This window comes from Microcebus murinus, chromosome 3, assembly GCF_040939455.1.
Source record: "Microcebus murinus isolate Inina chromosome 3, M.murinus_Inina_mat1.0, whole genome shotgun sequence".
NCBI lineage: Eukaryota > Metazoa > Chordata > Mammalia > Primates > Cheirogaleidae > Microcebus > Microcebus murinus.
The window spans coordinates 50,607,425-50,619,899 of NC_134106.1; the positions used below are offsets into that span (position 1 = coordinate 50,607,425).

At 31.9% G+C, this 12,475-nt stretch overlaps 1 protein-coding gene across 3 annotated transcripts in view; it reads right to left on the minus strand.

The window, feature by feature from the left end:
* Positions 1-12,475, minus strand: part of USP34 (ubiquitin specific peptidase 34) — a 225,921-nt gene that overhangs the window by 78,885 nt on the left and 134,561 nt on the right. For all 3 annotated transcript variants that reach the window (XM_012764850.3, XM_076000817.1, XM_076000816.1), the window contains 6 exons: positions 12,193-12,318; positions 10,842-10,964; positions 10,623-10,706; positions 9,692-9,778; positions 4,588-4,788; positions 1,257-1,339 (listed from right to left, as the gene is read on the minus strand). In XM_012764850.3, coding sequence (XP_012620304.1) covers positions 1,257-1,339; positions 4,588-4,788; positions 9,692-9,778; positions 10,623-10,706; positions 10,842-10,964; positions 12,193-12,318 — 704 coding nt within the window. The remainder of the gene's footprint in view (positions 1-1,256; positions 1,340-4,587; positions 4,789-9,691; positions 9,779-10,622; positions 10,707-10,841; positions 10,965-12,192; positions 12,319-12,475) is intronic.

Below are 12,475 nucleotides of genomic sequence, written 5' to 3' on the forward strand. Positions count from 1 at the left end.
CTCCCATCCTTTGGAGGTTCCCCACCATAAGGAACTTAAAGGAACTTAGAGAAATTAACTGATTTCAGGACTAAGGCAGGGAAGCTACAATATGAGCTAAGAAGATGTGGTAGTGACATTAAAATAAAAAAGGATCCTCTCCACCTCATCTCACTCTAAATAATGGGCTATGCCAAAGAACATACAAACAAGCTTGAAGAGGTTTCTATCAGCCAATTCTGATACAATTTGAGCAAAGTAAACATATTAAATGAAAAAAAAAATCCATGAATCCAAATTAACATTAAATAAAAAGGAGGAAAAGAAAACTCTCACAATAGAATGTCAATAAATAAAATTAAAAGGAATAGTAAGAGTTAAAAAATCAGTTGCAAACATATTAATATTTAAATGTAATCAATGAAATCATCACTGAAAGCTAAAATCAATGAATGAAAGTTTTATGAAGGGCAGAAAATTTACACAGTTGCAAAATATCTTCCCACAGGCTGCTTATTAATTAACAAAGGAAAAATCAAAAATTTTATATGAGAGAACCCTAGAGGAAACCAGATTAACCTAATCAAAATGAACATCACCAATAATGGGACAAACTGACATCACCAGAATATACTAGGAAGGATACAATATTTCTTATAGAGTATTCTTGCTAGAAATGTATAATTTGAATCTAATCATGAGGAACAAACAGGAAAACCCAACTGAAAAGTGTTCTATAAAAAAAAAAAATGGCCAATACTACTTAAAAATGTCAATATCAGGAGAAAAAGGCAAGAAAGTATCTCTGATTAAAGGAAATAGAAGAAATATTACAACTAAATGCAACACATGATCCTGGGCCAGGAAAAATATTGTTATAAAGAATATCAATGGGACAATTTGAATATGAACTATATATGATATGTCAATGTTAAATTTTGCAAATTTGAAAATTTTACTCTAGTTATTAAGAAAATATCCCCCATCTTAGGAGATACATATCAAAGTATCTATGGATAAAAAGTCATGATGTCTGCAACTTAGTCTCACAAAATTCAGGAAAACACGTAAACACAGAGAAAGCACATGCTCATAAAGACCCAATAAATTTTAGCAAAAAGTTAATAACATATGTAAACCTGGATGAAAGGTATGAAAGATTATTATAATATCCTAATAATTTTTTTGCTAAGGTTAAAATTTTTCAAAATGAAGTTGAGAAACACTATTCTTACTATATATACATACATATATAAAATATATTAAAAAACGCATACCTAGGAGCCAGATTATCATACGTATAAGCAACAGACATAAGTCGTTGAATCAAACTGGTTCCTTGGACAAGAACAAGAAATACCTTCAAAACAAAAACATTTTTTAAAAAACCTTTAAATATACCAAAACAAAAACTACTTTTAACTCAAGATTCCAATTATTTTGATTTTTATCTATGACAAGATAAACAATGTCCTAAGAATTATTTGAAAATACTATAAAACACCAAACATTAGAAAGCCAGAATTTAGTAACCACACTTAAGATCAGCAACTTAAAAAAATATATTAAAAATTTAGAGAAGTAAAAATATTTAGAAATAGAGGCAAAAGCATTCTTTGCATTTCATCTGTAGATTCTTGCAAGTCACTGAACTAGGTGAAAAAAATATTATACATTACACATATCTAGTTTTTTTTGGGGGGTAGGTGAAGAACTAAACATTTTTTTATGTTTTAAGTAATAAGTATATTTTTAAAAAATCAAGCAGTAGCAGATTTCTCGACCATCCTGAAATAAATATAAAAAAACCAATATAATATACCATGGGTAAAGAGCATGGATTCTAAATTCTAAATCCTGTGGTTCAAGATTTACTTTCAAGCTGCATGATCCTAATAAATACTTAATTTATAAGTCCTAGTTCTTTATCCATAGAATGGGACAAAAATAATTCATTAATTTAATAAGGAATTAGTGAATCCCTTCTGCAGGCTAGAACCCATTTTGGGTATATACTTAAGGCATTGTTCTTGCCTTGGAGCAGGCAGCCATCACAGTAATGCAAGTATACACAATGTGCCAGATAAGCAAGAGAAGGGAGTGAAACCTGTCCCTGAGAGAATGCAGAAAGCTTCTAAAAAAGCTGATGTTTAGGCTGGAATCTGAAAGCAACTTTCTAAAATGCTATTAAGGAGACCAAATGAAATAATGCATGACAGTAAATTCTTTTTTTTTTTTTTTTTTTTTTTTGAGACAGAGTCTCGCTTTGTTGCCCAGGCTAGAGTGAGTGCCATGGCGTCAGCCTAGCTCATAGCAACCTCAAACTCCTGGCTCAAGCAATCCTCCTGCCTCAGCCTCCCGAGTAGCTGGGACTACAGGAATGCACCACCATGCCCGGCTAATTTTTTGTATATATATTAGTTGGCCAATTAATTTCTTTCTATTTTATAGTAGAGACGGGGTCTCGCTCTTGCTCAGGCTGGTTTCGAACTCCTGACCTCGAGCAATCCGCCCGCCTCGGCCTCCCAAGAGCTAGGATTACAGGCGTGAGCCACCGCGCCCGGCCAGACAGTAAATTCTTAAATAAATTAGAGTTCTTCCTTACTATCTATAGCAGGGGTCCTCAAACTTTTTAAACAGGGGGCCAGTTTATTGTCCCTCAGACCGTTGGAGGGCCGGACTATAGTTTAAAAAAACTATAAACAAATTCCTATGCACACTGCACATATCTTATTTTGAAATGAAAAAACAAATGGGCAAAAACACCCGCATATGGCCTGTGGGCCATAGTCTAAGGATGCCTGATCTATAGTGTATCAAAAATTAGATGACTTTTTCTCCAGAACTAATCCAACAAAAAATTTTATTTCCAAATATCTCAAATGCACTTGCTAAACTGTAATTATTTTGGTAAATTAACTCATGCAAAGAATATATAGTATGGATCTTCTCTAAACTATAAAAACATAACACGGGCATGTACATAGAAGCTTTGAAAACAAACACAAAAATAATAGCTGTCATCTATGACTAGGGGAAAGGTTCATTTGTATATTCTGAATTACTTTTAATACATGTAGATACATGTATTTCTAAAAACAAACCAATTACTTTTAAAACTCCATAAATGTCGATACGTGTTTTATATACATACTTATAGATATGTATATTATTAAAATCTCAAAAGGAAATCACTCATACAGGTCAATAAACATTAAAATTATTTAGTGAGTTGATAGAATCACAACCAATTAGAACATTTATACTATAACTTGGAAAGTTTATTCTGGAAAAAAACATAATAAACATTATAGCAATGTAGCTTACTGAAGAAGTTCACAATATACAATACTGCAAGACACATACAGAATGCATTGTACTCCCCATGTCTTTAATTTTGTTACATGTAAATGATCTATAATACTGACAGAGATCACTTTTTCCAGTTAACTCTTAAAATTCCAAAACGACTTTTATGATGATCTACTTCCACTTAATGAACAGTAAATTTATTTTCTCTTCCTTATGATTTTTTAAATATTTTCTTTTCTATAACTTACTTTATTATAATAAAAGAGTATATAATACATATAACATACAAAATATGTGTTAATCAACTTTTATGTTATCGCTAAGGCCTCCGGTCAACAGTAGGCTATTAGTAGTTAAGTTTTGGGGGAGTCAAAAGTTATACATAGATTTTCAAATGTGCGGAGGGTAGCACCTCTAGTCCCTGTGTTATTCGAGGGTCAACTGCATTTTCTTTCCGCTCTAAATTCACCCAATTATATGCTTGTTCTAAGATGGGAGGGTTAGTATGTCACAAAACAAATTCCTCCTTTGCCAGCTGGCTTCCTATTAAGGTCAGCCAACCTAGGACACTAGAGAGACTATTTCCTTGCTTTTTCTGTCAGCATTATTCTAGAAGTATATTACCCAGAAGAGGCAGTTGGTTTTAGCCTTTAGCTTTTTTTGGCACTCCTAGAACCAGCTTTATCAGGTCATTTCTGACAATCTCATAGCAGTTGGGCAGAACCCCTTTCTCAGAAGCCTAACCTCAGTTCAACAGGATCCCTCCTATAGGCATCTAGGTCCTGATAACCCCAACCACTTCTCTACGTTCCTCAAGATCTAGGAGTGGTAAATGGTTCCTTAACTGGATTACTTCACTGTTCCCTTTTTGCTTATTCAGCTCTCCAACATATACATATAAAATCAATTCCCTATTTCAAATTTCCTGTGTTGAAATACCTACTATGGTTTCTGTTTTCCTGAATGAACCCACTCAGTATATAAATTTCCTGAATATGCTCAGTATATAAATTACTGAGTCCAAATATTTAATCCAATCTTACAATTGGGTGATATTGAAATGTCACATAATTCATTCCTGCATTTTGAATGATGAATTAATAAGCAATACTGCTTCATAATCAGTACTGCTTTAAAACAATGGCATCACTTCAGCTGTTAGGTGAAATCACAGTAATCTAACATAATATTTCTTATGCATTAGTGTCCTTCTTCACTTTGTAAACACACACACATGCTCTTAAAACATAAATGGAATTCATCACTACAATTTAATGTTAATTTCTGTACTTTTACCTCAGTTAATCGTGGTATATGAAGACCCTTGGCATGATCACCAGCAGACTTCCTTGATTTGCCAGGCCAGGTTCTTTTCCTATGGCTTTCTGCTATACCAGACCAGGCAAAGACATCATGATAAGCTAAATCCAAATCAGCTGGATCTACTGCGAACTGGCATATTAACTTCAGCAAGCAAGCAAGACAGTCTAGCTGCCACTGTAAATGAAAAGAAAATGTCATTTCTCTATTTTCATTAACTTAGTATGATCACTATACAATGTTGAAATTAAAAGACCAGAAAATGAAAATATTATAGCTAGCACTTAATCTATGTGCTATAAAAATTTTGCTGCCCAAATATTGTGGCAACAATTCAATCCTACAAGAGTGAAGAAAAAATATATAGATGCTAAGAGGGTGTATTTAATGAAATGGAAATGACTCATTCATTTCTTTTACGAAAGCATTATAAAATATATGTAATACACAGTTATGAGATTTTTGAAAAAATATACTGCTCAGAATGTATAATTTTAAAAAAAATTATTAAAATGTTTACAAAGATATAATTTACTCACCAACAAAATGAATTGAGACAAAGTATATTATATGCTGTTTCTCCACACAAGTGGCATATACTCTTAATATTTTGGGACCAAAGCAATTCTTAGTAATTCTAGAAAATAATTCAACCAAAAATCTTGCACTTTCCATTTAAAATAAAAGAAATATTTCCTTAGTAAAATATTGTGTTTGGAATGTATGAAAAATGAAATTTATAGCTGACTTCAAGTTCAATTTTAAAAACTTAAAACACTTTCTTTAAATAAAGTATCACTATGTACAAAATGAGAGCTTCAGAGCTTTTGTTTCAATAGTTCTTGGCCTCCTATTCTCCCAATTCCACTACCAACTTGTATACCTTTACCAATATACTAGGAAACAGTGTTCTTCCCTCAACAGGAGCAATACCATATTACTGAATTTCAAGAAAGGAACCAAGATAATTTAGAGAGGAAAGAAAAGTCTTTTGAATAAACTGTGTTAGAAAAACTGGACACCCACATGAAGAGCAAAAACTAAACCTCAATATTCATTACATATACAAAAGTTAACTCAATGCACTATAGACCTAAAATGTAAAGGAAAAGTAAAGTATAAAACTTACAGAAGAAAATATAGGAGAAAAATCTTTGTGACCTTGGAACAAAGATTTCTCAGACTGGATATAAATTTCTTTAAAATTAAAAACTTCTCCCCAAAAAGACACTGTCAGTATAATGGAAAAGTAAGCCATAGGTTGTGCAAATACTTCTCATACATAAATCTGGTAAAAGATTTGACCAAATTGTTTAAGAGAAAAAAGTCTCTCAACTCTATACTAAGAACAATAACAAAAAAAAGGCGAAAGATATGAATAGACACCTCACACAAAAGGAGATAAACACATGGTCAATAAGCACATGAAATAATGCTAAACATCATTAGTCTAGGGGAAGGACAATGCAAAAATACCATGAGATAACACTACTACACTCACTAGAATGGCTCAAATTTTAAAAATTTGACTATTCTGACTACTGGAAGGATGTGGAGTAAATGATATTCTCATGTGTTGCATGGTACAACTGCTTTGGAAAACAGTTGGCAGCTTCTTATAAAGTTAATCTTACATTTACCATATTATGTAGCAAGTTCATCACCTGGTATTTGCCCAATAGAAACAAAAACATATATACACAAAAAGACTTGTATGTGAATGTTTATAGCCTTATTTATAACAGCCCTTAAACTAGAAACTCAAATGTCCATCAATAAGTGAATATACCACACAAATTGTGGTATATCTATATAAAGAATATATTATTCAGCAATAAAAACTAACAAACTTTCAATAAACATTTATAAATCTCAAAATGCATTCTGAGTAAAAGAAGCCAGAAACAAAAGAGTACATAATGTACTGGTCAAACCATATGAAATTCTATAAAATAAAAATCTAATCTATAGTAATAGAAAGCAAACCAGCAGTTGCCTAGGGCTGGTTATTTAGGAGAAGAGGAGATACTAACTGCAAAACCACAGGATGGTACATCCAGGGTAATGGAAATGTTCTATATATTGATTATGTTGAATGGTTACATAAACGTTTTTCAAAAGTTGAACTCTACTTTTAAAATGAGGCTTATTTATTGCATGAAAAATATAGTATACTGCAACCTCGTATCACATATAAAAATTAACTTAAAATGATCAGAGACCTAAATGAAAGCTAAAACTAAAAACTCTTAGAACAAAACAGTTATCAATCTTCGTGACCTTGGATTAGAAACTGGTTTCTTAGCTATGACACCAGAAGTACAAGCACAAAGGAAAACAAAGATATTGGAGTTCATCAAAATTAGAAATTTTGTACATCACAGGATACTTCTGAAGAAAGGAAAAAGACAACCCATATAATGGGAGAAAATATTTGTAAATCACATGCCTAGTAAAGAATTAGTATCCAAAATATATAAGGTACTCCTATGACTCAACAACAAAACGACAACTCAATTAAAAATGGGCAACAGATGTGAATTGATTTCTCCAAAGATATACAAGTGGCCAATAAGCACATGAAAAGATGTTCAAACTTATTAGTCATTAGGGAAATGCAAATCAAAACTATGCTTAGATACCACTTTGCACCCACTTGGATGGCTAAAACCAAAAAGACAAACAATAACAAATCTTAGCAAGGATGTAGAGAAACGAACTCTCACACGTTGCTGGTAAGAACTTAAAATGGTGCAGCAGCTTTGCAAAACTGTTCAGTAGGTCCTCAAAAGGCTAAACCATAGAGCCCAGCAATTGCACTTCTAGGTCTATACCCAAGACATGACTGTTTATAGCAATATTATCGATTACAGCCCCAACGTGGAAACGATACAAATGTTCATCAATTGATCCATTTCCCTTACTTGGATTCAGCTGTGACTGAACAGACTTTTCAACAAAGAAGATATACTATTAGTACATACGTATGCTTATGAATGGTCAATAAAGCACATCTGAAAAGATGCTCAAGATCATCAGCATTATAGAAATGCAAATTTTAGAAATCACAATGAGATACAACTTAGATATTTATGAAGTATACATCTACACAAAACCTTATAACAAATGTTCACAATAGCCAAAAAGTGGAAATGATACAAATGCCTTTCAATTAGTGAATGAACCAAATGTGGTATGATATATTCATACAAAGGAATGAATTACCAATACATGCTACATACAACGATAAATCTTGAAAACACTGTGCTAAGTGAAAAGATGCCAGTCACAAAGAACCACATATTACAGGTTCCATTTATATTATATATCTAGAATAGGCAAATCCAGAGATTGAAAGTAGATAAGAATAGTGGCTGCCTAGGGATAAGGTATTTGGGGGAAAAAGAGAAGTGACTGCTAATTGGTGCAAGGTTTGTATCTGAGGTGATAAAATTATTCTGGAATTAGATGGTGTTAATAGTTGCACAACTTTGTGAATATACAAAAAAATAATGAACTGTATATTTTAAAGGGGTATATTTATTGCATATGAATTATGTTTCAAAAATTTTACTTAAAAAGTGTTCCTCAACTAAGTTCATTTTAAAAGGAAAAAATAAAGTTGGCTAAGAAACCAGATAATCCTGAACTTATAGAGAAATATATTATAAATAGGTGATATCAGTTGACTTGAAAGCAATCTCTGTCTTTCTTAGGCAAGCTCTGTATCTCTGGAACTGTAAGGCTGCAATGTGTCACATACGGCAGTAAAATGTTTTTACTAGCATACTTCATGAACGTATCCATAATGTCAAAGGAAACAGAGAAAACCATTAGCACATGATTCCATGTAAATTTTATTCACAATTTAGAGCAGCTTATAAACAAAATTCCTACAGATTATACATAACTACTTGTTAAAATTTTTCATAAATTCTCCCACTTTGTCCAAGAACTAAAAGGCACCTCTTCATTCTAAGATATTAACAGGACAACCAGACTAATGATAAAATGCAACAAACAGAAATTTGAAATATGAGACACAGAACTATGATAATTAATTATTATGGTAGAGGAGGATATTCTAAAAAGAGAAATATTGATAGTAAAATATGTTAAATCAAAATTGAAAAAGTAATACTGAAACCAGTAGTTAGTAAGAAGTGTTAAGCATGACAGACTATAATGTTTTCTAGATGTTTGGACATAGCAGGATTTGATATCCAGTCATTATACCTGACTCCTGGTTTCTAAGATAATTCTAAAAAACAAGTACTAAGAAACTAATACTTGAATTAACTTGTTTGTTAAAGCTAATCTGTTTTGTTGCAAGCAAGGAAATGGAATGTCCTTTACATTTAGTTCAAAACTGGACTGTGCAGTTTTGTCTATCATTATAAAGTTTTTAATATTCTATAAGCAATCTTATTTTCCTAATATTACAGAGCTGTACTTCTTCAAATTCACAGTGGTGAAGTACCATTTAAATTTTTTTCTGTTTTGTTTAGAACCAATACCTTTGTAAAATATTGTAAAAAAAAAAAAAAAAGAAAAAAAAGAAAAAACTGCAGCAATGTCTAATTGCTGTAAAAATTTCTAAAGGCTTACTATCAATTTCTGTATCTCACTGCAGAACAGTCAAAACAGTCTAGAAACACATTTTTGAGTATTACTACCATAAAGGAAGAAATGAGGAAAACAAAATAAAGCAACAAAAAAGAAAGTTTCCAAAAAACTTAAGGTGTAAATCAATTTTTTAAACAAAGCAAGTCAACTTTAATACTATATAAACATTAATATATAATTTATCAACCTAAAGGGAAAAATGTTTAGGAATTAGCCACAGTACAGAGTAATTAATTTTAGCACTTAAGAAGTTTTAATATAAAACAATTGACATAAACTTTTATTATATAATTATTTTATCAAACTCTATATTTTAAAATTTATTTGTACTGTATTCCATACTCTCCTTTATCACAATGAAGTAGGCAGCAAAAATTATACTTGCTGATGGAAATGGATATGTTTCAAAGGGGGTAACTCCTGCAATTAGTTGAAAGAGTGAATTTTCACTTACCACAGTCCATGATTCCTGTTCTTTAGGCTCTAGAATTCCAGAATTAAAAATTTCTAGTAACTGTTGAAGCCCTCCTGCAGCAACAAACTGTGAGAAATTTTGAGAGTAATTGTAAGAGAAAAGCAGCAACGTTAACGTAAGGATAACCTGCTTGTTGACAGTTTAACTGAATATGTAAAATATCATATCTCTATCTTTCATTTAGAAAATTATTCATTTAAATCATTATGATAACTTCTATACAAAATAACATAAACTCAACTCTTAAGAATTTATTCTTAAAAAGATTCTTGTGGGCCGGGTTCGGTGGCTTATGCCTGTAATCCTGGCACTCTGGCAGACCAAGGTGGGCAGATTGCTCGAGGTCAGGAGTTCGAAACCAGCCTGAGCAAGAGCGAGACCCCCGTCTCTACTATAAATAGAAAGAAATAAATTGGCCAACTAATATATATAGAAAAACTTAGCCGGGCATGGTGGCGCATGCCTGTAGTCCCAGCTACTCGGGAGGCTGAGGCAGGAGGATCGCTTGAGCCCAGGAGTTTGAGGTTGCTGTGAGCTAGGCTGACGCCACGGCACTCACTCCAGCCTGAGCAACAAAGCGAGACTCTGTCTCAAAAAAAAAAAAAAAAAAAGATTCTTGTGAAAGTTTATAAATGTATCTTTATATTCTGTTAGCCATTTAATCTCAGCCCCTCGGATGTCCTAACAGTATTTCAATGGTGGGGGAAAAAAAATCAGTGCTAAACTGAAAAACTGATATATACCTTTTATATATACTTTTTAAACTATGTTTATTAATTTATTTTTTAAACTATACTTTATTTTTAATAGTAAATTAGCTTTAAAACGATGAAGAATTATGGTACCCACTTTTGGGAAACTAGAGATCAATTATTTTTATCAATACATTGAAATATATATATAATCGAACCTTGCAACTCCAGGAATTTTTACTATTTTCCACTTGATCCTCACTTGAATCATCTGAATCTGGATAAAGATCACTGTAACTTCCCTGTGGGAAGGGCAAAAAACAATAAGGGAAGATGGTGGAGGAAAGAATTATTCTAGAATGAAAAGATAATACATTCTGGGATTTTGCTCCAGAAAGGACACAAACATTTAATGATAATAATGGAAATCCAATTACCGTCGATTCTCTCCTTATTCTTCTGTTAGGTTTTCCCAGCGCTTCAATAATTTCCAAAGCATACAATAGCTTGTGGGCACTTTTAATTTTGAGAAGTTCTTTCCAATTAAGTCCATCATTACTCTTAAATTAAAAAAAGAAAAACATAGGTTTCTTACATCAACTTACTAAGGGAATCCCAAATAGAAAAACCTTATTGAAACTGATAGATACTATATTAAAAACTCAAATATTACTACTTCAAAACACATTAAAAAATATGAAGACCAATTATATAATTGGTACTAATGGTATGCTTAGAACACCAATATTCATTTAAATTTTGTTAAAATATCATTAAAACCAACAAAATTAATATACAAAGAGCAGCATGGGAAAAAATTATAACTTGTTAACCTTCACAACAGAGGCAATTTATATATTCCCAATGGGGGTGAAAAAACATTGTAGTCTAATTAAATGCATAAACTTTTAAGGATGTTGATGAACTAAATATCTAGTTAATACAGCTACATATTTAAAAATCATATACAAATAACATGAATTTAGAAATATTGCTGTTTTCTATTCTTGACCTAATAGTTATTCACACTTAACATGCATTTTTGAAATGCTATTACTAGAGTTACTCTGAGTCATCATTCACCATTTTCTATAGCACATCATCTTCACTTCTAAGCCATGTGAGAACAGGACCTCCACAAATCACATGACAGTGGCCCAAATCCTAGATGACCATTAGCATAACATTAGATATTTGTTTTTCCATTTATCCTATAGGAGTTCTATTGGAGATCTCCACAAAGAACCCCTTTATTACACAGCTTTAAAAACAATCTCTAATTTTAAAGACTTTATAAAGATATCCAGTACTTAAATGTGTGAGGTGATGCCTCTATGGAAAAATTACCATATATATTAAATTTCTTTACCTCATATTTCCCTAATTCTGTCCGTTGACTTGTATAAGCATCCAAAACAAGCACTGATGATGCATATCATTCCACTGTAGGGTGTTTTCTCTAAACATTACTTTTTGTTGCTCAAAACAAAGCAGTATTCAAAACATACCATAATATGGAAAACACAGTATAAAGGCAAATCCCTATTTTTCTCAAGATAATTTTAGAAAATATTCTTGTCTTGCATGTAGTCTGTGTTATGTTATTCAACTTAACTAAATAAACGAACATTAAAATGAACTGGCATTGGCACTTTTCACCTATTATATGAGCAAAAAATATATTCAGATTTATTGAGGGTCTGAGTTAAGCCATGATCTCATATATTGTCAGTAGGAATATAAACTGGTAGCATCCTCGAGGAGAGCAAGAAGATTTTGTGGGCTCACCTGTTCATCTGAGATATTCTGGAATGCCATCAACATGTTAGGACACGTAGGAAGGAGCATCAGTAGCTCCCAGACACGTCTAGACAGATTTTCTGCATGAAGATGAAGTTCTTCACATCTTAAGCTCTACACAAATAAGAACAAATGCTTTATATCAAGATAAGATCAGGGAAAAAAAACTTTAACTTTTCTCCATAAAAAGTATTAATTACATTTGCTAATATTCTTCAGTCTTATTTTTTTATAAGTGGTAAATAAAACATGTTACATGGTAAATAAAATT